At 42.1% G+C, this 27160-nt stretch overlaps 1 protein-coding gene across 1 annotated transcript in view; it reads left to right on the top strand.

Moving 5' to 3' along the window:
• LOC109904662 (gamma-aminobutyric acid type B receptor subunit 2-like) overlaps positions 1 to 27160 on the top strand; it is a 350185-nt gene that overhangs the window by 77735 nt on the left and 245290 nt on the right. Inside the window, exon 2 of the mRNA XM_031788884.1 lies at positions 7394 to 7531. Coding sequence (XP_031644744.1) covers positions 7394 to 7531 — 138 coding nt within the window. The remainder of the gene's footprint in view (positions 1 to 7393; positions 7532 to 27160) is intronic.

The raw sequence follows: 27160 nt of genomic DNA, 5'->3' as shown, positions 1-27160 counted from the left end.
GCACTGATGACGTGGATGTCGATTAAGGCATCCCTCCGCACCTCTCTGATTCAGAGGGATTGGGTTAAATGCGGAAGACTAATTTCCCTGTTTCATCTGATCTCCTAACCCTATAGCGTTTGAAGATAAACAATAACTAGCGTGATGTTTACATTTGAAGGATTCACAGGGAAGGCATGGAAACCACAGAAGCAGTGACATATATATACAGTGGGGCAAAAAAAGTATTTAGTCAGCCACCAATCGTGGAAGTTCTCCCACTTAAAAAGATGAGAGAGGCCTGTAATCTTCATCATAGGTACACTTCAACTATGACAGACAAAATGAGAAAAAAAATCCAGAAAATCACATTGTAGGATTTTTAATGAATTTATTTGCAAATTATGGTGGAAAATAAGTATTTGGTCACCTACAAACAAGCAAGATTTCTGGCTCTCACAGACCTGTAACTTCTTCTTTAAGAGGCTCCTCTGACCTCCACTCGTTACCCGTATTAATGGCACCTGTTTGAACATGTTATCAGTATAAAAGACACCTGTCCACAACCTCAAATGATCACACTCCAAACTCCACTATGGCCAAGACCAAAGAGCTGTCAAAGGACACCAGAAACAAAATTGTAGACCTGCACCAGGCTGGGAAGACTGAATCTGCAATAGGTAAGCAGCTTGGTTTGAAGAAATCAACTGGGAGCAATTAATAGGAAATGGAAGACATACAAGACCACTGATAATCTCCCTCGATCTGGGGCTCCACGCAAGATCTCAACCCGTGGGGTCAAAATGATCACAAGAACGGTGAGCAAACATCCAAGAACCACACGGGGGTCCTAGTGAATTACCTGCAGAGAGCTGGGACCAAAGTAACAAAGCCTACCATCAGTAACACACTACGCCGCCAGGGACTCAAATCCTGCAGTGCCAGACATGTCCCCCTGCTTAAGCCAGTACATGTCCAGGCCCGTCTGAAGTTTCCTAGAGAGCATTTGATGATCCAGAAGAAGATTGGGAGAATGTCATATGGTCAGATGAAACCAAAATATAACTTTTTGGTAAAAACTCAACTCGTTGTGTTTGGAGGACAAAGAATGCTGAGTTGCATCCAAAGAACACCATACCTACTGTGAAGCATGGGGGTGGAAACATCATGCTTTGGGGCTGTTTTTCTGCAAAGGGACCAGGACGACTGATCCGTGTAAAGGAAAGAATGAATGGGGCCATGTATCGTGAGATTTTGAGTGAAAACCTCCTTCCATCAGCAAGGGCATTGAAGATGAAATGTGGCTGGGTCTTTCAGCAACGAAGGAGTGGCTTCGTAAGAAGCATTTTAAGGCCCTGGAGTGGCCAGTCTCCAGATCTCAACCCTATAGAAAATCTTTGGAGGGAGTTGAAAGTCCGTGTTGCCCAGAAACAGCCCCAAAACATCACTGCTCTAGAGGAGATCTGCATGGAGGAATGGGCCAAAATACCAGCAACAGTGTGTGAAAACCTTGTGAAGACTTACAGAAAACATTTGACCTCTGTCATTGCCAACAAAGGGTATATAACAAAGTTTTGAGATAAACTTTTGTTATTGACCAAATACTTATTTTCCACCATAATTTGCAAATAAATTCATTAAAAATCCTACAATGTGATTTTCTCAACAAAAAAAAATCTCATTTTGACTGTCATAGTTGAAGTGTACCTATGATGGAAATTACAGGCCTCTCTCATCTTTTTAAGTGGGAGAACTTGCACAATTGGTGGCTGACTAAATACTTTTTTGCCCCACTGTATACTGTATATATATAAAGATTCCTCCTGTTTTTTCAATCTAATGTGTGCTATGCATTCCTTAATGACAAGTAGATCAATTGATGATCAGGCAAGGTTTCAAACATCCATGTTGAAATAATGATTACATACAAACCTTCTGGAATTGGAGGATGTATCCTCTAGTAATTTGGCAGACGCTCTTTACCAATGCAATTTACGCTAGTGAGTGCATACATTTTTTGACTTTTCACCATGCTCTACCAACTCAGTACCGGTACCGAGTCAATGTGCGGGGGTACAGGGCCGTCGAGGTCATTTGTAGGTAGGGGTGAAGTGACTATGCATAGATAATAAACAGCGAGTAGCAGCAGTGTAAAAACAGCAACTATTACTCCACATATTGACAGACACTGGGTTTGTGTTTCAGCATAGTAACATACAGAAAGGCTCACCTTCTGTAGTTTGGTAATTGGTTGTGAGCAATTGGAAATAAATAAGAGTTGGGGGTGGAGGCAAGAGAGAGACTGAGATGGAGACATTGAGAGTGAGAGCAAGATGATATGTAAATGAGATATCTTTTTAAAAGCCCTGCTGTTTTATTCAACCATGTGGACAGGATATCGTATGCCCGCTGCGCATAATCACCTACTCTCTCATTTCACACTAGGCTTTCCACAGTCTCACAGCTATTTTGGACTCGGTTAACTGAATACATGAGATGTGTCAGTGTATGCACACGTGTGAACCTTGTGTATTCCTGATTATGGGGAGTATTATGTTTTATTAAGCCAAAATGAGGAAGATACACACGTTTTCTTTTTAAACTGTACAAATACTTTAAAACTACTTGGCACCACACGTCCCGCTAGGGCACCTCCCCCCACTGCTCAACTGACACAGTAGCACACAGAACGCAAAAAATATTCTTTGAAATATTTAACCTCCACACATTAACAAGTCCAATAGCTCAAATGAAAGATAAACACCTTGTTCATCTAGCCACCAAGTCAGATTTCTAAAATGTTTTACGGCGAAAACATAGCACATATTTATGTCAAACCACCACCAAAGATAGGCTAATTTACATAGCCATTTTGTAGAACAATAGATGCAATCACAAAAGCAGGATTAAAAGTAAAATAATTCACTAACCTTTTGAAAATCTTCATCAGATGACAGGAATAGGACATGTTATACAGTACATTTATGTTTTTTTCAATAATATGCTAATTATATCCATAAATCACGGTTTACATAGAAGGTCATGGCTAAAAAATGCTACAACAATGCCTGGAGAAATTATGGTAACTCTGCCAGATAACAGAAATACACATCATAAACGTTGACTAAATATACATGTTCTACATATACTTAGAAAGATACACTTCTTCTTAATAAAACAGCTGTGTTACATTTATTTTTAACTTTACAGATTTCGTTCACTAGGCTATAATGTGAGTCGGCGCTCAGGAATTAGCATTTTGGCTCCTCCACAGAAACCCAAATTTAACACATAAATGTTCCCTTACCTTTGCTGTTCTTCCATCAGAAGACCTGGAAGGGTTTATACTTACCAAAAACAGCTTTAGTTTTGAAGTCTGTGTCTTTCGGTTATCAAACACGACATATTTCGGTTGAAATGCAGCCAAAAAGTAAAGTTAGTTCGCACCAAAACGTCGAAATTACATATTATATGTCGACTAAACTTGTCAAACTTGGTTCAGAACACAGCGTTAGCATGCTATATAGCTTCACCGCAATTCTCAGGACAAAGAGAAACACATGCATCGTTTAATCAATCTTGAAAGAAAGACACCACAGGCGCAGAATGCGCGTGAGATCTCGCGCGACCCGAAAGGATTCGGCCCGTCATTAATCTCGTGAGCGCGCGATTCACACGTGCTGAAGGCATAGGAACTGTTCCCAGGACCGTAGGTGCTTGGGAAGGGTGGGGGCGATGACGTCAAAGTTGGGCCAACTTTTTGGATGACAAGAGAGAGTTTGGGAGAATGAGTGCCCCGAGAGTTCTGCTTTACTTACAGACATCATTTAAACGGTTTTAGAAGCTTTAGAGTGTTTTCTATTCAATTTTTTACAGATTATTTTTCTGTTTACTATGGGCACGCATTTCACCAACGGGGGCAGTATTCTGCCCTAGCCTGAACAGGTTTTAACCTACAATCAATCAATATGCACCTGTACATAGCCAATCTATAAATAGCCCATCCAACTTCCTCATCACCATATTGTTCTTTATTTTTGCTCCTTTGCACCCCAGTACCGCTACTTGCACACTCATCTTCTGCACATCACCCCAGTGTTTAATTCATCATACTGTAATAATTTCGCCACTATGGCCTATTTATTGCCTCACCCCACTTATCCTACCTCATTTGCACACACTGTATATAGACTTTCTCTATTGTATTATTGACTGTATGTTTGTTTATTCCATGTGTAACTCTGTGTTGTTGTTTTTGTCGCACTGCTTTGCTTCATCTTGGCCAGGTTGCAGTTGTAAATGAGAACTTGTTTTCAACTGGCCTACCTGGTTAAATAAAGGTTAAATAAAAAGTTGAATAAAAAAATATTGATATAACAGGCATGAGGATGTCGACACACTAAACTATTTGAAAATGATATCAGTCACTACAACTCTGTTGCAAGAGGAAACCTTTAGGGACAATGGAGGCTTTATATATCATTGTTGTTCATTGATTGATTGAATGTATTTGAAGAAGTTGGCTGCTCCAGCCAGAGACAACACTACATACGTAACAAAATGATAGAGAATCATACACAATAAAGCCCGAAGGTTTATTTCCATTGAGGTCCTCTGTTCGATCTCTCATCCCTGCCACTGAGTCGCACAACGCCTTCTAGGAAGAAATCTAGTTCAGCGTAGATGATCTTAACAAGGTGAAACCACCTCACAAGTGGAGCTTCGCTGCGCCAAGGTGGACATCGCCTCAGACACTATATAAACACAGGAGAACATCCTGAATTGATTGCCAATAATTATGGCCAAGAAGTGTTTACCGCAGACTAGGATATAGTTGCAAACTCAGAAAATCACAGAAAACCATTTAGAGAGCTCATATAGCAATCAATAGACCTATTCCATCTCTCTCTCTCCTGTTCTCCATCTCTTCTGTTCTCTCTCTCTCCCGTTCTCTCTCTCTCTACTCTGTTCTCCCTCTCTCCTGTTCTTTCTCTCTCCCGTTCTCCCTCTCTCCCCTGTTCTTTCTCTCGCCCCTGTTCTCCCTCTCTCCTGTTCTCCCTCTCTCCCGTTCTCCCTCTCTCCCGTGTTCTCTCTCTCTCTCCCGTTGTCCCTCTCTCCTGTTCTCTCTCTCTCTCTCTCCCGTTCTCCCTCTCTCCTGTTCTCTCTCTCTCCCCTGTTCTCTCTCTCCCCTGTTCCATCTCTCTCGCCCCTGTTCTCCCTATCTCTTGTTCTCCCTCTCTCCGGTTCTCTCCCTCTCTCCTGTTCTCTCTCTCTTCTTTTCTCTCCCGTTCTCCCTCTCTCTTGTTCTCCCTCTCTCCTGTTCTCTCTCTCTCTCCCGTTCTCCCTCTCTCCCGTTCTCCCTCTCTCCTGTTCTCTCCCTCTCTCCCGTTCTCCCTCTCTCCTGTTCTCTCCCATTCTCCCTATCTTCTGTTCTCTCTCTCACCACTGTTCTCGCTCTCTCCCCTGTTCTCTCTCTCTCTCTCCTGTTCTCCCTCTCTCCCGCAGTTCTACAGAGCCAAGAGCGTTACCATAGTGATGTGAGATGGCTGCATTCTGCTGTAGCAGGATGCCCCCCCCCCGTCTCTCATGTACTCATATATTGTATAAAAAATATATTGCAATGCTACATATTCACCAACAGTAAAAATGGTGCATGTATGCATAACATAAGTGTAGGAGCCTCATATACAGTGGGGCAAAAAAGTATTTAGTCAGCCACCAATTGTGCAAGTTCTCCCACTTAAAAAGATGAGAGAGGCCTGTAATTTTCATCATAGGTACACTTCAACTATGACAGACAAAATGAGAAAAAAATCCAGAAAATCACATTGTAGGATTTTTTATGAATTTATTTGCAAATTATGGTGGAAAATAAGTATTTGGTCACCTACAAACAAACAAGAAGACTGAATCTGCAATAGGTAAGCAGCTTGGTTTGAAGAAATCAACTGTGGGAGCAATTATTAGTAAATGGAAGACATACAAGACCACTGATAATCTCCCTCGATCTAGGGCTCCACGCAAGATCTCACCCCGTGGGGTCAAAATGATCACAAGAACGGTGAGCAAAAATCCCAGAACCACACGGGGGGACCTAGTGAATGACCTGCAGAGAGCTGGGACCAAAGTAACAAAGCCTACCATCAGTAACACACTACGCCGCCAGGGACTCAAGTCCTGCAGTGCCAGACATGTCCCCCTGCTTAAGCCAGTACATGTCCAGGCCCGTCTGAAGTTTGGATGATCCAGAAGAAGATTGGGAGAATGTCATATGGTCAGATGAAACCAAAATATAACTTTTTGGTAAAAACTCAACTTGTTGTGTTTGGAGGACAAAGAATGCTGAGTTGCATCCAAAGAACACCATACCTACTGTGAAGATTGGGGGTGGAAACATCATACTTTGGGGCTGTTTTTCTGCAAAGGGACCAGGCAATTGATCCATGTAAAGGAAAGAATGAATGGGGCCATGTATCGTGAGATTTTGAGTGAAAACCTCCTTCCATCAGCAAGGGCATTGAAGATGAAACGTGGCTGGGTCTTTCAGCATGACAATGATCCCAAACACACCGCCCGGGCAACGAAGGAGTGGCTTCGTAAGAAGCATTTCAAGGTCCTGGAGTGGCCTAGCCAGTCTCCAGATCTCAACCCCATAGAAAATCTTTGGAGGGAGTTGAAAGTCCGTGTGGCCCAGCAACAGCCCGAAAACATCACTGCTCTAGAGGAGATCTGCATGGAGGAATGGGCCAAAATACTAGCAACAGTGTGTGAACACCTTCTGAAGACTTACAGAAAACGTTTGACCTCTGTCATTGCAAACAAAGGGTATATAACAAAGTATTGAGATAAACTTTTGTTATTGACCAAATACTTATTTTCCACCATAATATGCAAATAAATTCATAAAAAATCCTACAGTGTGATTTTCTGGATTTTTTTTCTAATTTTGTCTGTCATAATTGAAGTGTACCTATGATGAAAATTACAGGCCTCTCTCATCTTTTTAAGTGGGAGAACTTGCACAATTGGTGGCTGACTAAATACTTTTTTTGCCCCACTGTATATGTAGCTCATTTGTTGGCTTCATGTGCCTCATAAAATAAAACAAACACTTTCCCTGAACTCCAAGGTACAAATGGCACCCTATTCCCTATGTAGTGCACTTCTTTTGACCAGAGCCCCTTTGAGCCCTGGTCAAAAGTAGGGCACTATATAGGGGATAGGGTGCCATTATGGAAGGCACCCCCATACTGCTGTGCTACTGTAAGAGGTGTGCAGTACAGAGCATAATTACATCTGTGCTTTCACTTTTGCATGCCAGCCACATCCCAGCCCAAAATAGCCCAGAAAAATATTATGCGCTTTTTAACTTTCTCTCTCTCTCCCTCCCTCCCTACACTCTCTCCCCATGCAGTGTGACAACGCCAAGGGGCTGAGGGCCTTCTTCGATGCCATATGCTACGGACCCAAACACCTGATGATCTTTGGAGGGGTGTGTCCGTCCGTGACGTCCATCATTGCTGAGTCACTGGAGGGGTGGAACCTGGTGCAGGTAGGAACGACAGTCTGGTTATTATGAGGAGGAGGGTTTGTCTGTTCCGGATGGATTTGACCTCTTTTTGAGAGTCTTTTTTGCTTTTCTGGGGTTCCAGAAGCAAATATGGGACAAATGTGAGTTCCGAGATTTTATGATAGGCTTGTGTGTGTGTGTTTGTTTGTGTGTGCGTGCACACCTGTGTATGTCTGCATGTACACGTGTGTGTGTGTGTGTGTGTGTGTGTGTGTGTGTGCGCTTGAGGTGTTAAGCCCAGTGACAGGATTAATTTGTACGTTTGTGAGTGGCTGAGCCTATAGTCTTATGGTTCTGTAGATGGGGCCTGGGCTGGGGGTCTCTGAGAGGTCCTAACTCATGGTTTAATCCTTCATTAACCTCACCAGAGTAAATAGCTAATTGGTATGGCTTTAATCCGGTCGAATCCTTATCCATTTCAGAAACCAAAAGACGGGAGGAAAACTGAGGAAATATTAAAGCTTAGTCTCAAATGGCACCCTATACCCTTTATAGTGCTCTACCCTGTGGGCCCAGGTCAAAATTAGTGCACTACATAGGGAATAGGGTTCCATTTGGGACGCAAACTACATTATAGGCCTATAACAGCTTTATTAAACGGAGAGATTAATATCAATGGCTTGCCTTTTATCTCTTTATTTGCCAATATCACTAGGCTATATTATAGAGATTGAATGTACTGTACTGAAGAAAATCCTGTTTGGATTTACGAGAGGGAAACATGCTTAGATATATGGTATCGTTAGATTTCATGAAAGACTCATATGACCTACGTAGATATGCATAGAAAATATGATCTGAAGGCTATCTGGCCAAAGATTAAATGAGAGAAGCCCTTTTTTCTCTAGTGGGGGTTATCTTAATTTATACCATGGCATCGTTAAATACTCCTTTCTGATTGGCTTGAAAGGCATTCTAGTGTGTGCATTTTCCCCCTATAATGCACAGTAGAATTCAATGGCTAAGCATGAGACGAGGCAACATTACATGCCATACGTAAACTGTTGGCCTCTTGAGTCATCTCTCTCGTGGTACGCTATTGGTATTGTGCTATGAAGGAGAAATTGTGCTTCTCTCAATTTCCATTCGCTGACTAAATTGCCTGAATAAGTGATCATATAGATGAAAGGCTAGCTCATACTCTAGCTCTGCAGAGGAGATGGTACAACTGAATGTCACCCAGATACTTCTCATCAGACCGTTATTGTAAACAACCAGCAGTTCATTCTTTTGGATCCTGTCAGGTCGCAGTATTTGGAAAGAAAGGCTGCAGGGCAGAACTAGAAATTGGGGGAAAAAGATATGCCAGAGGAACTTGGATTTTAGTTCAGCTTCCTTTATTTCCTTGCACGTTCAGTAACTAGGTGAAAGGTTGGAGAAATAAAAGTGGTTCTTTCAAAATTGTAATAAGTTGAAAAGAAAAGACAGGCTACTGACAGTTTTCTGTTCAGAAAGATGCTTATCCCACCCTCTCTCTCGCTCTCTTTCACCCACTTCTCTCTGTTCCCTCTCCCCTCTCTCTCTCTCTCTCTCTCTCTCTCTCTCTCTCTCTCTCTGTTCCCTCTCTCCCCTCTCTCTCTGTCTCTGTCTCTCTGTCTCTCTCTCTCTCTCTCTCTCTCTCTCTCTCTCTCTATCCCCCTCTATGTCCCTCTCCCTCTCTCTCTCCCTCTCTATTTTTCTCCCTGCTGTATTTTGGTCATTAGCTGTTCGGTTGGTATTAGACATGTGTAGGACTGATGCAAATCTTCTCTAAAACAGCTGCCTCAGGTGCACAGGATTAGCCTGTCCCAAACGGCACCCTCTGCCCTATATAGTGCACTACTTTTGACCAGTCCCCATAGGTTAAGTAGTGCACTTTATAGGGAATAGGGTGCCATTTGGGACGGTACCTCTGTCCCTGGAGTATTATAGCAGTGGACCAGTGGGCCCACTCCAGCACTCTTACCTCACAGCTTGACTTCACATCAGTTTGAGCTGAAAACCCCATTCAAGAGCCTCCAGGTTACATGATGGAAAGTGATTGAGGAGGAATAAGAGAGAAGTGAATGGGGTGCAAAATCACTGAGTTTGCATCTTTTAAATAGGAGCGCTTAAAGTGACAGACTCAGTCCCATTTGACGGTATGAGAAGAATCCAGGACTACGTCCCATATAACACCCTATTCCCTACACAGTGCACTACTTTTGAGCAGGACCCTCTGGTCAAAGTAGTGCACTATGTGGAAAATACGGTGCCATTTGGAACACAGTCCATGAAAATCCAGTCTCCTGTGTAGTGTTGCCACAAGCAAGGCTCTATTTTCTCTGGTGTTGGAGACAGAGGCATTTTCTTTAATTACCGGTCGAGACTGAATTAACTATTAACGACACCGCAGGAAAACAGATTCCCCAAATCTCGTCCATAATGCATGTCCAAAAAAGTGTCAGTTTAAAAGCTGTAATTGTTAGGACACACTACGGTGGTGCACTTTGAACATGATCCAATTACATGGAATTCTGTTGAGTTATTGCAGAGTGAGACGGTCATGTTGACCGTTGAGGCCATCTGGAAATTAAACATTGAATGGCGCAGGGTGAAGTTGCTCCTAGACACTGAGCCGGGGTCAGTTTCACAATTTACGGTTGAGGTTAGGATTGGAGGAGAGGATCAGGGATCAGGGAAAGAAAGCTGGTCAGGGAGGGGGAAGCTAGATCTATACCTAGGGGAACTTCAACCTGGAAACCGTGTGGTTTCATACAGTAATTATAAATCATCTATGTTCTATGCTGGTCCCTTTGCAGATCTAAATTGTGCTAGGTTAGCTGCCTCTCTCTCCATCTCCCTCTCTGGGCCCATTGACTTTCATCTGTCTCCCAGTGGAGGGAAGCAGACGGGAACAGGGCCGGGGCTGTAGGCTGCTGGAGGCAGCCTGGCTCCAAGCTGCAGACGTAGGCTAGTGCGTTGGGCCCTGACGTCAGCAGCCAGCGGGAGGTGCATTACTTTCCATCTCTGATCTATATGATTCAGCCTTAAGCCCTCTGTGAGGAGAATGGAAGCGAGGAAGAACAGGTTTGGGAAGTTTTATGGTGTATTATATAGGAATGGAAACATATTGGTCGTTGTTATATCATCGATAAAGGGAAATGAAGAAGATACAGGGGGCTTATTCTACTTTTGAAGTCAGGTGTTTTGTGGGAAGATATGCAGATTTCTTGGTGGTTTCTATTGTACTGCCTTATAGAAGCACATCATTTTCCTATACCAAGGAGAGACAGCTAAACAGTATTTAGACAGGGTCTTTAAACCACTACGCTGGATAAAGAAAAGGAATTCCTGGGAAATGTTTTATTAAACAAAATATGTATTTACATATTTGTAAAAATATATTTTTAATCGGGGAAGTGTTTCATAATGAACTACAGTATAAGCTTTGAGGTGTTCAAATCAGATCACCCCACCCCCCTCTCCAACACACACACGAATACAGATACAGGCACACGCGTATGGTTGCGTGCACACATACACAACCCCCCCCACACACACACACACACACACTCACAAGTGTTGCAGCACCGTGATCAGTTTGCAGGCACCATCTGCCATTGGATTTATATAACTACTGATCCGCAAGCAGCTCTCTCGCTCACATCCTGATTGTGACTCACGTCCCATGGTGTTGTTCGAGATACAGGCTCATCATTCCCTCCTCTCTTCTCTGCTAAGCTCCAAGTACTCTTTATAGTGGCTTTGTGTAACTTACAGTTGGCTATGTGGTGAGAATGACTGAATGCAAATTGAATGGAAGATAAGAATGCTATGAGGGCGAATAGACAGATGGTAAACTAGGGATGGAGAAGGATGGAGGGATGGAGAGGACAGCAGGCTTTGAGAATTGGCTGAGAGAGAGAGAGAGAGAGAGAGAGAGGGAGAAAGGACAGCAGGCTTTGAGAATTGGCTGAGAGAGAGAGGGAGAGGGAGAGGACAGCAGGCTTTGAGAATTGGCTGAGAGAGAGAGGGAGAGGGAGAGGACAGCAGGCTTTGAGAATTGGCTGAGAGAGAGAGAGAGAGAGAGAGAGAGAGAGGGAGAAAGGACAGCAGGCTTTGAGAATTGGCTGAGAGAGAGAGAGAGAGAGAGAGAGGGAGAAAGGACAGCAGGCTTTGAGAATTGGCTGAGAGAGAGAGGGAGAGGGAGAGGACAGCAGGCTTTGAGAATTGGCTGAGAGAGAGAGGGAGAGGGAGAGGACAGCAGGCTTTGAGAATTGGCTGAGAGAGAGAGAGAGAGACAGAGACAGAGAGAGAGGACGGCAGGCTTTGAGCATATATATATATATATATATATATAGAGAGAGACATATATATATATATAGAGAGAGAGACAGATATATATATATATAGAGAGAGAGACAGATATATATATATATAGAGAGAGACATATATATATATAGAGAGAGAGAGACAGATATATATATATATAGAGAGAGAGACAGATATATATATATATAGAGAGAGAGACAGATATATATATATATAGAGAGAGAGACAGAGACAGAGAGAGAGGACGGCAGGCTTTGAGCATAGAGAGAGAGAGAGAGAGAGGACAGCAGGCTTTGAGCATAGAGAGAGAGAGAGAGGACAGCAGGCTTTGAGCATTGGCTGAGCGAGAGGGGGGAGAGAGAAGGTGAGGGAGAGAAAGTGCTAGAGAGACACACACACACACAAAGAGAGAAAGAGAGAGAGAAGGAAAGAGAGTGAGCGATAAGGAGAGCTGTGTGTTGACGCCTGCTCTCATCAAAAGTATAGCTGATCTCCGTTTATTGTCATCTTTTTCACTTTGCAGAACAATTCTTGGCCACCGTCTTGATAGAGGATTAAACTGGCAAGCTCCTCTCTACACTTCATTTAGAGAAAAATTATTGGCTCTCCCTTAAATCTCGGTGGCCGGCAGCCTGGTCGGAGACTCCAAATACGAGCCTTCCCTTCCGCCTGCTCCATCGATTCATCGTTTCTCCTCCTCAGAATGACTGAGAGTGGTTCATTGTCTTCAAGCATGGTTTCTGTTCTGTCGTAAATGGCTCATTGAGTGCCAAGAAATGTCCTCGTATAATCTGGCGACCTCTCGGGCGCCAATTAGATATATCGTAGAGGAGTTGCTGTTCATTTTCAGCCACGTTGACTGTAATGAAAAATGATGTTCCCTGATCGTTTGCTCCTTCGGAAAAAGGGGACGGGAGCACATTTGAACTATAAATGATATTTTTACTGTAAAGTGTTGTCTGTTATAAATAGGCTTATTTTTTGGCCTATTCCATGTTCTCTACTTTTGACAACATTGACAATTCACTCAGCCCTGTACTGTAAGATAACACCTCTAGGGTGGCATCCCAAATTGCACCCAATTCCTTATATAGTGCACCACGTTTGACCAGGACTCAAAGGGCTCTGAGCAAATGTATTGCAGTAGGGAGGGAATAGGGTGCCATTTGTATTGGGAACCCAGCCTTGATACAACAGTACTGAAAGATGACAGCCACGTATGATGAAGATGGAAAAACAATAACACACAACAGAATCGGTTACAAGGCATTCTGGGTAAGTGGTGAGAGCATCAAGTCATGTGTACACTACCATTCAAAAGTTTGAGGTCACTTAGAAATGTCCTTGTTTTTGAAGGAAAAGCAAATTTTTTGTCCATTAAAATAACATCAAAATGATCAGAAACAGTGTAGACATTGTTAATGTTGTAAATGACTATTGTAGCTGGAAACGGCAGATTTGTTATGGAATATCTACATAGGCGTACAGAGACCCATTATCAGCAACCATCACTCCTGTGTTCCAATGGAACGTTGTGTTAGCTAATTCAAGTTGATCATTTTAAAAGGCTAATTGATCAAAACTGTCTCTGACCAGAATAGAAAGAGTGGGAGGCCCTGGTGTTTTGCGGGTACTATTTAAGAGTTGTATGAGATCTTCAGTTTCTTGGCAATTTCTTGCATGGAATAGCCTTCATTTCTCAAAACAAGAATAGACTGACAAGTTTCAGAAGAAAGTGCTTTGTTTCTGGCCATTTTTAGCCTGTAATCGAAACCACAAATGCTGATGCTCCAGATACTCAACTAGTCTAAAGAAGGTCAGTTTTATTACTTCTTTAATCAGGACAACAGTTTTCAGCTGTGCTAACATAATTGCAAAAGGGTTTTTTAATGATCAATTAGCCTTTTAAAATGATCAACTTGGATTAGCTAACACAAGAGCCATTGGAACACAGGAGTGATGGTTGCTGATAATGGGTCTCTGTACGCCTATGTAGATATTCCATAAAAAAATATGCTGTTTCCAACTACAAGGGTAATTTACAACATTAACAATGTCTACGCTGTATTTCTGATCAATTTTATGTTATTTTAATGGACAAAAAATGTGTTTTTCTTTCAAAAACAAGGACATTTCTAAGTGACCCCAAACTTCTGAATGGTAGTGTACATATGAGAGGCGTTTCTCTCCCATTGCCAGTATTGATCGTAGCTGCTTCATTAAGACAGGCAATTTAGAGAGGAGAGACAAGCTGCATCTCTACTTCCATCCATCCCTCCATTTTCTACAACATCCAAACCTCCGGCACTGTAGATATTATTTTGTGTGTGTGTGTGTGTGTGTACATGCTGCAATCCTTCTGAGTACTATACTACGCTCTTCAAAAAAACATGAACTGCTGCTGTAGTCTATGGTATTCTGTCTCAGTTTATGTCAAATATTTCTTGTTCCGCATCCATATTTCATGGTTCCCAAGTTCAGGTTGAAATCACAGGTTGGTGCAGAGGGGAGGATGAGGCAAGTGGCAAAGAGACATGAGCCAAGTGGACATGGTCAATTCCATTCTAATTCAGTCAATTCAAGATGTACACGGAATTAGAATCTCAGTTTACTTCCTGAATTGAAGGAATTGAAATATACATGTAATTGAGCCCAACGCTGGGTGACAGGAGTCTATGTACTGTGAGTTTGTTGCAGGCTATCTTTCTCCTCAGGTTAAAAACACAGAAGACTCTTTTGGAAGAAGTTGGTTCCTTTCCCTCCTTACTTGTTATTAATTAACTAAACAAACAGAGAGCGAGAGTGATAGTGGTTTGGCCTGCGGGGGGGTAAATGTAGCAGAGTGGGTTCCAGATAGAGGGCAGTGAGTGGGCATCCTCAGCTTGGTCAATCAGTCTGTGTGAGTCAGAACAGGACATGACCGTGTGGAGAAGAGAGGCTGGGTGATTTAACACAGGCAATTAGTGAGTCGTATACTGTCTTAAGGCTCCCGATCACCAGCCAGAGTACGCACATGACGACCCACAGGATGTAGAGAGAGGAAATAAAACATTTGCTGTTACAGTTTCTTGAAGCAGACTTAAAATGTCTGTGAATTTGGCATCATTTACAGTCACAGTGTATGTGTCATGTGTTGTATCCATCTCACTCTCCCAGCAGTCTCCAGAAATTCCAGGAAATTCCGTAATGAGCTAATTAGCAACGTTTTGCACAAATACTGCTAAATAGGATGGTCCCATCACTAGTGTTACAGTTACACCTTCCATGTAAACATGTGTATGTGAAATCTCATTTACACTCAGTAGGAATTATGGTGAAATGGAATGTTTTTCCCGAGGAAAAGAAAAGTCCATGGAATTTTAAGTATTTTTTCTTCTCTTCTGATAACAACGAAAGGAAAAGGCTTCCCTGTTGGGTTGACAGATCCCCATTCTTTTCTGGGTCTGAAAGCCGTATTGAAACGGAATAGAAGATGAATGAACAATGAGAACTGCACACAGAGATCTTGGCTCTAATATCTTGTTTTTGTTATCAAAAAAGAAGAGAGGAAAATCAGGATAACGTACAGTAGTTGGATGTGTTCCAGACAACCCTAATAACGATAAACTAACAAGGAACGCTAAACTTCTATTTTCCCTCCAAAATTCTGTTTTTTCATCTCTCTTTTGGGTGTTTTTCGAGCTCATACTCTGTCCTCATTTACTTCCGGGGAAAAAATAAGCTTTGAATCAAGGAAATCCCATGATAAATGGAATTTGTAATTAATTCCTTTCCAAAATGAATTTCCTTCAATTAATAAACTCTGATGAATTTAGATCCTGTCGGGGATTATGTACTCATTGATGCTCATTGGGTTCTGGCCAAAAGAAGTGGACTTTCCAGGATGTGAAACGTTGAAAGGATCCTATTGAAATGAGCTTGTTGATGATGCAACACGCCCGTAGCAAGGAGGAACATGAAGAAGTCCCATCCTACTGTCTCCCTTTGCCATGAGAGAGAGAGAGAGAGAGAGAGAGGGAGAGGGAGAGGGGGAGGATGGATAAAGTTATAGAGAGGGAGAGAACGAGGGAGAAGGAGGAGGGAGAGCTTTGTTTTTGCAACACAGGTGGTGTAGTTAAAACACCTTGAATCAGTCTGAGAATTACCACAACACATTAGCAATGGGCTATTTAGATCACAGGCATTAACGTATGTGTGTGTGTGTGCAACACAATCAGGGAGATGTCAGGGATACAATTAATTCCGCACTGCTAATGCAAATTAGGGTCTCCGCTCCTCTCGGCAATGCGCGGCGGGAAACAACCCCTGTTGGATCGTCTCTCCTGTGTAAACAGGTATATTTAGAACTTCGTTTTAGATGTGTATCACCACGAGTTGTGACATTTATCTAGTTCAGTTTAGGCATTTATCTAGTTCAGTTTTAATATTTATCTAGTTCAGTTGTGACATTTATCTAGTTCAGTTTTAACATTTATCTAGTTCAGTTGTGACATTTATCTAGTTCAGTTTGGCATTTATCTAGTTCAGTTGTGACATTTATCTAGTTCAGTTTTAACATTTATCTAGTTCAGTTGTGACATTTATCTAGTTCAGTTTTAACATTTATCTAGTTCAGTTGTGACATTTATCTAGTTCAGTTTGGCATTTATCTAGTTCAGTTGTGACATTTATCTAGTTCAGTTGTGACATTTATCTAGTTCAGTTGTGACATTTATCTAGTTCAGTTTTGACATTTATCTAGATCAGTTTGAACATTTATCTAGTTCACTTTAGGCATTTATCTAGTTCAGTTTAGGCATTTAATCTAGTTTAGTTTAGGCATTTATCTAGTTCAGTTTAGGCATTTATCTAGTTCAATTTTGGCATTTATCTAGTTCAGTATTGGCATTTATCTAGTTCAGTATTGGCATTTATCTAGTTCAGTTTTAACATTCATCTCGTTCAGTTTTGGCATTCATCTCGTTCAGTTTTGGCATTCATCTCGTTCAGTTTTGGCATTCATCTCGTTCAGTTTTGACATTTATCTAGTTCAGTTCGGCATTTTTTCGTTCAGTTTTAGCATTTATCTTGTTCAGTTTTGGCATTTATCTCGTTCAGTTTTGGCATTCATCTAGTTCAGTTTTGGCATTTATCTAGTTCAGTTTTGGCATTTATCTAGTTCATTGGATTGATTGACATATAGAATATTGAAACCCTTATATAAGAGACTTTATGTCAAGACTCTCATTGATTGAAGAGATGCAGGAAACATGTATGTGATGTACTGTACAGTATCAGCTATACTTTCATCTTTTCATCTCAATACAACAATCCCTTTTCAATATAACAGGTTCATAGAATCTACATGGCTATCAATGAAATCAGCCCATTGGAAGTCAGAGATGCATATGGTAAAGATTAGGAAGATTTATTGAAATTAAGTTTTAAAAAACAAGGGTGTGTTTTGAGGGCAGTCGGGACATGAATGAGCAGGTCCATTACGGTCCATTAAAAGAAAACGCTTTTGGAGATTGAAGCTCTAGATCGATAAAAGCCAGTTTAACTGTCTGAAGCAGCTCATTAATATCTGAAACATAAACTCCTATTCAGTGAGAGAGGGTGAAGGAGAAGTGGAGAGGACGGAGATCTAGAGGGGGAGCTTAATTGTATCATGAAGGAGTATCCTCCTTTTTCTCTCTCTCTCTCTCTCTCTCTCTCTCTCTCTCTCTCTCTCTCTCTCTCTCTCTCTCTCTCTCCCCCTCTCTTTCTCTCCCCTCTCTCACAGGTAGGTCTCCTGTGCATAGCAAGGCTGTTTTATCCTGCTGAGCTAAAGGTATAGTCATCTTGCTATATCTACAGTGCATTTGGAAAGTATTCAGACCCCTTGACTTTTTCCACATTTTGTTACGTTATGGACAAATTTTTAAATGCATTGAAAAAAACAAAACATCAATCTACACACAATACCCCATAATGACAAAGCAAAAACAGGTTTTTAGACATCTTTGCTAATTTAATAAAAAATAAAAAACAGAAATATCTTATTTAGATAAGTATTAAGACCCTTTGCTATGAGACTCGAAATTGAGCTCAGTTGCATCCTGTTTCCATTGATCATCCTTGAGATGTTTCTACAACTTGATTGGAGTTCATCTGTGGTAAATTACATTGATTGGACATGATTTGGAAAGGCACACACCTGTCGATATAAAGTCCCATAGTTGACAGTGCATGTCAGAGCAAAAAAGCAAACCATGAGGTCAAAGAAATTGTCCGTAGAGCTCAGAGACAGGACTGTGTCCAGGCACAGATCTGGGGAAGGGTACCAAAACATTTCTGCAGCATTAAAGGTCCCCCAAAACACAGTGGCCTCTTGAATGGAAGAAGTTTCTTCCTAAAGCTGGCCACCTGGCCAAACTGAGCAATCGGGGGTGAAGGGCTATGGTCAGGGTGGTGACCAAGAACCCGATGGTCACTCTGACAGAGTTCCAGAGTTCCTCTGTGGAGATGGAAGAACCTTCCAGAAGGACAACGATCTCTGCAGCACTCCACCAATTAGGCCTTTATGAATGGCCAGACAGAAGCCACTCCTCAGTAAAAGGCACATGACAGACCGCTTGGAGTTTGCCAAAAGGCACCTAAAGTACTCTCAGACCATGAGATTCTCTGATCTGATGAAATCAAGATTGAACTCTTTGGCCTGAATTCCAAGTGTCATGTCTGGAGGAAACTGGAGAGACCTGGAAATAGCTGTGCAGCGCGTCTCCCCATCCAACATGACAGAGCTTGAGAGGATCTGCTGAGAAGACTGGGAGAAACTCCCCAAATACAGGTGTGCAAAGCTTACGTAAAAAAAACTGTCTTTTTTTTAAACAACTTTCTATTTATTTATTTGACTGTTTCCCTTTAGCTTCCCTTTAGGGGACATCAGAAAGTGGAAGCTTGACAAGCCTCCCTGAGTTTGAATATGACCTTTGTGCTATGTCCATTCAGTCACTGAATATTTTTTGTTTGTTTTGTTTACCCCGCAAATGGAATTGTTGATAAACTATAACGCGGTCTCTATTACAGACACAGAGGTAATATATATTCTATATCATAATGTAAGTACAGGAGGATTCTGCAATTCCATGATTTTTCTCCCTGTAAACCTGTACACTGTATCTATAGTCACTTTACATACTGTACCACTTTACGCATGTTTCAGTATGGATCTGCTTAGTGTTAATGGAGACAAGGTGCATGGTTTACAGTGCATTGTAATATATTGTGTGTGTGTGTGTGTGTGTGTGTGTGTGTGTGTGTGTGTGTGTGTGTGTGTGTGTGTGTGTGTGTGTGTGTGTGTGTGTGTGTGTGTGTGTAGTAATGTGCCTAATCTGCCAGACACTTTTGAACAGTGTGTGCACTGTGGTTGACATTTTTCAAGCTTCCTCCCTTTTGTTGAAAAACTTCTTCTAGAGCCAAAATGGAGGTGCTCTCTCTCTCTCTCTCTCTCTCTCTCTCTCTCTCTCTCTCTCTCTCTCTCTCTCTCTCTCTCTCTCTCTCTCTCTCTCTCTCTCTGTTTTTTTTGCCTTGGCGACAGGGTACAAATTTACATATGTACCCTGTGTGACTTGATTTTCAAACAGCCATTATTTTCCTTTGCAGAAAGATAGGGTGCAAGACGCAGACAAACGGACACACAGGCGAATAGACACTCACACGCACACGCACACACACTCTCTATCGACACTTTCTTTCTCTCTCTCATCTCTCTCTGCACACATTCTGTCTCCTCTCTCTCCTTGGAACCCTGGGGGCAAACAAACAAGAAGTCTGATAATTGAAAGAGGATTGCATAGCTTTTAGCACAATGAACTCCCATTTTCTAATTAAGGTAGGGCAGATATGAGCAGTAGTATTTTGCAACTCAAAGCTGGGGATGGCGATGTACTCATGAATATGATGCAATAGTCATTAGTGATGCACCACATTTTTACAACGTATCTAGTATTTGCAGTATATACATTTTTTCATGAGGTGGATAAAAGCCTTTTATGTAGGCCTAACATACAAAACTCAGGGACACATAATGTACCATTTGTGTTTTCTCAAATACCATTTGTTAGTTAGAGTAGCCCCGTGTTTCTATTTGCCTGGTGAATATAGCTAGCTATAGATACACATACACTGTATTGCTGTCAGAGACAACATTATAAAACTAAGTGTTGCTTTGGCTGTCATCGGAGCCTGGGGAATCCATGTTTTCATATTGCAGGCGTTCTGGAAAAAGGAGCAGTCTCTTTCTCTCCCACAAAAATACAAATACAATGGCATGGCAACCAGCAAAATGGCTGCTCTCTGGACAGCAGAGTCTGTCTCAGTGATACTAGGTGTTTGGGTGGATTTCACATTCTGAGGAATATACTTTCTCCCTAAAGTGCAGGTCCCCTGAGGGATTGCAGGATACCAAATATGCTCCACTGTCCTTCATCATCATCAAGTCTGTTTACTGTACATTCTTGCACACTCTCTAGGCTGTATGCATTGTCTATATCCGACCCTATCTACCATAGGAGATTATTCACTGGAGAAGAACAACATGATAATCTCCCTAAATTATAACTGTCACGCACACATTCAGCGGGGAGATATTCAACCCCGGCCGACTGTAGACTCAGTTTAAATATAAACGGCCTAAGATGCAACATGGCACAGCTCTGTTTTAAAATTTTTATGAAAACCTTTTAGGGGCTGTGAGCAGGAGGGGCACGTGGCGGTGAAAACGACCTAAGAGACAAAGACAGGGAGGCCAGGCTCATTAGATGAAAGTTATTTCTAAATTTGAACCTGACGCACACCTACTGTACCTTACACACACACAAATGCACACAAGAGCATGCACACACGCACATACACACGCATGCATTTACGTAGGCATGCACACACCGCCCCAGTGGCTCCCAGCAAAGTTGGGGCTGAATGTTGTTGAACAGTGGGCACAGGATGAGCAGTTAGCAGGCAGTCAGTGTGGAACACACTATCGTCCCTGTCACATATACAGACAGTACATTGCTAGGTAGAGGTGCACACTTTATGTACCATAAAATCTGTAAGTGCTCCTCTGAGCGAGAAAGAGTGAACGTATCAGTGATTCATTTTCACAGTGTGTTTCTAAAACCAGCTGATATCCAAACCATTGGTGAACAAGCACATTTCAGATGGGAAACTCACAGTTCATTTCCATATGGCATGAATGTATATTCTGCTATTTCTAGTCTACTCCAGTCTTAATTTGCTGCTTTACATTGACATTTCAGTCATTTAGCAGACGCTCTTATCCAGAGCAATTTACAGGAGGAATTAGGGCTAAGTGCCTTGCTCAAGGGCACACTGACAGATTTTTCACCTAGTGGTCTCAGGGATTCAAGCCAGGGACCTTTCCGTTACTGGCCTAACGCTGTTAGCCACAAGGCTACCTGCCGCTTTTCAATGACGAGCTGGGATATTTCATTATTTAAGTGATAATGCTGGGATATTTCATTATTTAAGTGATAATGCCCGAGAAGCTGGTGGTTAGAGTATATAATGTTGTTAGTCCCGAGATGAAGTCGAGGACCGATAAACTACGGCAGGCTTCGAAGGCATTATCACTTTTATACAGGTAAAATGGGTTGCCTATTTAAATAATGATTTCCATATTTTCATTAAAAACATTATTTTGATTAATTTATTCATGCTATTTCATCCTTCCAAGATATATAGCCCCGACACAAACCTAGGGTTGCTACCCAAACCGGCTGGTCATTCGTTCTATCGGTTCAGTTGTGACGTACTGGTTCTGTGAAATGGATGCCACTCATTAGTTATGTACAGTCGAGCTTTCTTCACTGCACGTATCATAGTAGGAGACCAAGATAGGGAGATGGGGGGATTTGATTGGATGTGTTACCTGATATTTATTGTTCGATAGGTTAACTCTCCCAGGTCATGGCTTCCTGTGGCAAACCGTGTGCATTTTTTAACAGCCATGCTGATTTACCAGCAAGACTCCACCGCCCCTGTGTTAGGAAATGCACATAAACACCACCGTTGACCTTTATCAAGCAATAAACACAATTAAATATGAATAGGAAAATAATTGAAAGTAACCAACACTTTCCCCTTAGAAGATCAGAACCCATAGCCCAAAATATGAGTTACACGGTCAACAATAATGTTGACATTTAGCTCTCTACCGCTGGTAAATTACAGATTGAAAATATCATGGACGGTGTCAGACCTCGCTGGTGAAATGATAACCAAGTTTTATAAATGCAGTACATATGTAGGATCTTAATTTGACCAGTTTCTCTAAGCAAAAATATAAAATATAAGGAATCCTGCAGCAATAGGAAATGTGAATTATTGTGTGGATAATAATTAATGGAGATTTTTGTAGGGTTGATACCTTTTCTTGTTAAGGACAATTACAAACTTTAGAAGCCTCTATAAACCTTGAATACACTACAAGTTAGCATTTCCTGCTGTGCTGAAAATGTCCTGCAACAACAGAGTGATCAAATTATGATCCAACATCTGTATTTTTGCATGCAGTATTATTGATAAAACACTAGTGCCATTTTGAAGGATATCTATGTGAGTCATCTGATCCATTTCAGTGGGTTTTTATAGGAGACCTACATTAGCGATTGTATATTGTCTTATGAGAGAGTTCATTGAAGCCATCAAACTACTGCAAAAACAGTAGTTTTCCTGAACTCACGCCCCGTGCCTCACCCCACTTTTTGGATTTTATACAGGGGGGGTAAGGAGGAAAATATTCTAACCAACTTGAACCATTATTATCCATGGAGGCAAACAAGGATTTCTAAATTAACTTCTGTGTTTTTCTCAGGACTGGAAGTCATCGGTCTCATTTGAATGATTATGATCCATTAGCTTCTGATTCACATTCCTCTGTTCTTCAGGCTAGTATGTAAATACAGGGGTTGGAACTCCTCTCACTTTCCCCATTCAACATGCTGGAGAACTGTTTGCTGTAGCCCTTTATGGGTTTTGACTGAACTTGAGCACAGCGCGCGACAATAAGTGGCCCCCATCCCTGCAGCTAATTGGGCAATTGTTTGAGTGAGGAAAATGCTGTAAATTACGTGGACTCTATGTGTTTTGAACGATGAAATGTTGAGGATTATAATGAATACTGCTTTGATGTCATAGAAGAAAGCCAAACACCTGTGAGTCAATATGTGCACTTCACATTTCCATATCATAAAACTCATGTCAGATACAGTGTCAATGTTTATGATCACTATGTTTGATGTACAGTTACAAGATGACATGGTGTTATACCCTTGGGTGTCCTGAACAGAATGAACCTGTTTGTGGTATTGTGAAGAAAATTTGCCGCAGACGACACATCTGAATGCCCTCATGACTCCATTCTATGTGAAATACAATGATTATCTGCTTCTCTGAATTGCCTTCTAAAAGCCTAACACTAAGACCCTATTTGAATAATTTAGCTAGTCATGTTGGCAATAGAAAAAGCTTTGAAATTATGCCCACCTGACCTAGATTGCGATTTATAGTGAACCATTTTTGGATTGCGTAAACAACAACAGTAATTGTTTGATGGCGGGGATGCAGGGCTGTGTTCCAAACAAAACAACTATAAGTGTTCTTGCTCTAGTTCCTCAACTGCACAGTTAGGACAGCTAAAACAAAATCACCTTATAGTTGAAGACTCTTCTTTGAGTCGTAAAAGTGCACTGAAATTATACTTAACGAGTAGAAATGCAGCATGCAACAATTTCTAAGTTTTTACAGAGGAAATCAGTCAATTGAAATATATTCATTAGGCCCTAATCTATGGATTTCACATGACTGGGAAGGGGCTCAGCCATTGGTGGGCCTGGGAGGGCAAAGGCCCACCACTGGGGAGACATCAGGATTAGTTTTTCCTCACAAAGGGGCTTATTATAGACAGAAATACTCTGATTTCAGCTCATGAAACATGGGACCAACACTACATGTTCTGTTTATATTTTTGTTCAGTGTACTTAGGAGCTGTGCACACTTCCAATAATATTCTTGTCATATTACTGAATATTTCCAAAGTATTTTCAGTTCTGTTATCAGCAAATACGGCAAAAAGTACAGTAAATTTAAAATGCACATAAAATCAACAGTGTGATGTTTGGATTCAGTCTTTTGTCAGGTGAACTGTCTTGTCCTCACCTTTAGTCAAACATTTCCTCATCTCCAAACTGTTGCCTTTTAATTGCTACCATGGTTATGCATTTGCTTTCCATATTTTTTCCGCAAGAAACATTTCAATTTAGCACTAACCTTACAGGCCTATTCCTATGAGTGTAAGGGGTTAATGACCTCAGAGAACTGATTGACTTTAGTTTTATGCCGATTATACCTATGTTGACCTAAATCTGATGTGTACAGACCAAAAAAAGCTGAAAATCTTCCCCAATCCAGATAGCCTATAGGGAGGAGGTCAGTGACCTGCCAGTGTGGTGCCAGGACAATAACCTCTCCTGCAACGTCAGCAAGACAAAGGAGCTGTACATCACTGACGCCGAGCTCCCTGCCATCCAGGACCTGCCATCCAGGACCTCTATACCAGGCGGTGCCAGAGGAAGGCCATAAAAATTGTCAGGCTCAAGCCACCCAAGTCATCGACTGTTCTTTCTTCTACTGCACGGCAAGCAGTACCGATGCACCAATTCTGGAACCAACAGGACCCTAAACAGCTTCTACACCAAGCCATAAGACTGCTAAATAGTTAGTCCGGGTAGCTATTGGTTAACTATTTAACCATCTGCATTGACCCTTTTTACAGTAACTATTTTGACTCATCACAAATCGAATCAAATGAAATGTTATTTGTCACATGCGTCGAATACAGCAGGTGTATTACCATGAAATGCTTACTTACAAGCCCTTAACCGACACTGCAATTCAAGAAATGGGCCGTACGCACTACCCTTTTTAGTGCCTTACGGGCGGTGATGCTCTTGATGGTGCAGCTGTATAACGTTTTGAGGATCTGGGGACCCATGCCAAATCTTTTCAGTCTCCTGAGGGGAAAATGTGTTGTCGTGACCTCTTCGCGACTGCCTTGGAGTGTTTGGACCATGATAGTTTGTTGGTGATGTGGACACCAAGGAACTTGAAACTCTCGACCCGCTCCACTACAGCTCTGTCGATGTGAATGGGGCCATCAGCTCCTTTGTCTTGCTCACGTTAACGGAGAGGTTGTTGTCCTGGCACCACACTGCCAGGTCTCTGACCTCTTCCCTATGGGCTGTTATCTATCATGTTGGCTAGTCACTTTATCCCTACCTATATCTACCTCAATTACCTCGTACCCCTGCACATTGACTCAGTACTGGTACCCCGTGTATATAGCCAAGTTATTACCTCGTACCCCTGCACATCGATTCGGTAGAGGTAACATGTGTATGTAGCCAAGTTATTACCTCGTACCCCTGCACATCGATTCGGTACTGGTACCCCGTGTATATAGCCAAGTTATTACCTCGTACCCCTGCACATCGATTCGGTACTGGTACCCCGTGTATATAGCCAAGTTATTACCTCGTACCCCTGCACATCGATTCGGTACTGGTACCCCGTGAATATAGCCAAGTTATTACCTCGTACCCCTGCACATCGATTCGGTACTGGTACCCCGTGTATATAGCCACGTTATTACCTCGTACCCCTGCACATCGATTCGGTAGAGGTAACATGTGTATGTAGCCAAGTTATTACCTCGTACCCCTGCACATGGATTCGGTACTGGTACCCCATGTATATAGCCAAGTTATTACCTCGTACCCCTGCACATCGATTCGGTACTGGTACCCCGTGTATATAGCCACGTTATTACCTCGTACCCCTGCACATCGATTCGGTACTGGTACCCCGTGTATATAGCCAAGTTATTACCTCGTACCCCTGCACATCGATTCGGTACTGGTACCCCATGTATATAGCCAAGTTATTACCTCGTACCCCTGCACATCGATTCGGTACTGGTACCCCATGTATATAGCCAAGTTATTACCTCGTACCCCTGCACATCGATTCGGTACTGGTACCCCATGTATATAGCCAAGTTATTACCTCGTACCCCTGCACATCGATTCGGTACTGGTACCCCATGTATATAGCCAAGTTATTACCTCGTACCCCTGCACATCGATTCGGTACTGGTACCCCGTGTATATAGCCACGTTATTACCTCGTACCCCATGCACATCGATTCGGTAGAGGTAACATGTGTATGTAGCCAAGTTATTACCTCGTACCCCTGCACATCGATTCGGTAGAGGTAACATGTGTATGTAGCCAAGTTATTACCTCGTACCCCTGCACATCGATTCGGTACTGGTACCCCATGTATATAGCCAAGTTATTACCTCGTACCCCTGCACATCGATTCGGTACTGGTACCCCGTGTATATAGCCACGTTATTACCTCGTACCCCTGCACATCGATTCGGTACTGGTACCCCGTGTATATAGCCAAGTTATTACCTCGTACCCCTGCACATCGATTCGGTACTGGTACCCCGTGTATATAGCCAAGTTATTACCTCGTACCCCTGCACATCGATTCGGTACTGGTACCCCATGTATATAGCCAAGTTATTACCTCGTACCCCTGCACATCGATTCGGTACTGGTACCCCATGTATATAGCCAAGTTATTACCTCGTACCCCTGCACATCGATTCGGTACTGGTACCCCATGTATATAGCCAAGTTATTACCTCGTACCCCTGCACATCGATTCGGTACTGGTACCCCATGTATATAGCCAAGTTATTACCTCGTACCCCTGCACATCGATTCGGTACTGGTACCCCGTGTATATAGCCAAGTTATTGTTACTCATTGTGTATTTATTCGTAAGTAAGCATTTCACTGTTATTCATCACCTGTTGTTTACGAAGCATGTGACAAATAAAATTAGATTGGATTTGCATAAATGTGTCTGTTTGTCAAGAAGAGTTTGTCCTCCTTTGGCTCTTGTCTGCTGCCTCTTTCCTTCCTTGGCTCCTTGACTGACTGTAATGTCTTTGGTCAAGTATGAGATTGTGTTTTTATTGTGAAATCAAGATTCAAAAAGAGCTTCACTCTTTACTTCATCAAAATTTCCCCTGCCTCCCCCCCACGGCTTGTAGCAGGGTTGGTCAGTTACATTTCATTTCAGTCAATTCAGGAAGTAAACTGAAATGGAATTGATCCCTAACCCTGGCTCCTAGTGCAGCTGAATCGGACCTGAGAGGAAGAAGAGGCCCTCTGGACTGCCTCCACATGTGGCTGCTTTACACT

Source organism: Oncorhynchus kisutch, linkage group LG14 (assembly GCF_002021735.2).
Source record: "Oncorhynchus kisutch isolate 150728-3 linkage group LG14, Okis_V2, whole genome shotgun sequence".
Taxonomy (NCBI): Eukaryota; Metazoa; Chordata; class Actinopteri; order Salmoniformes; family Salmonidae; genus Oncorhynchus; species Oncorhynchus kisutch.
The sequence above is the reverse complement of the archived record's forward strand: the minus strand, read 5'-3'. Positions and strand labels throughout refer to the sequence as shown.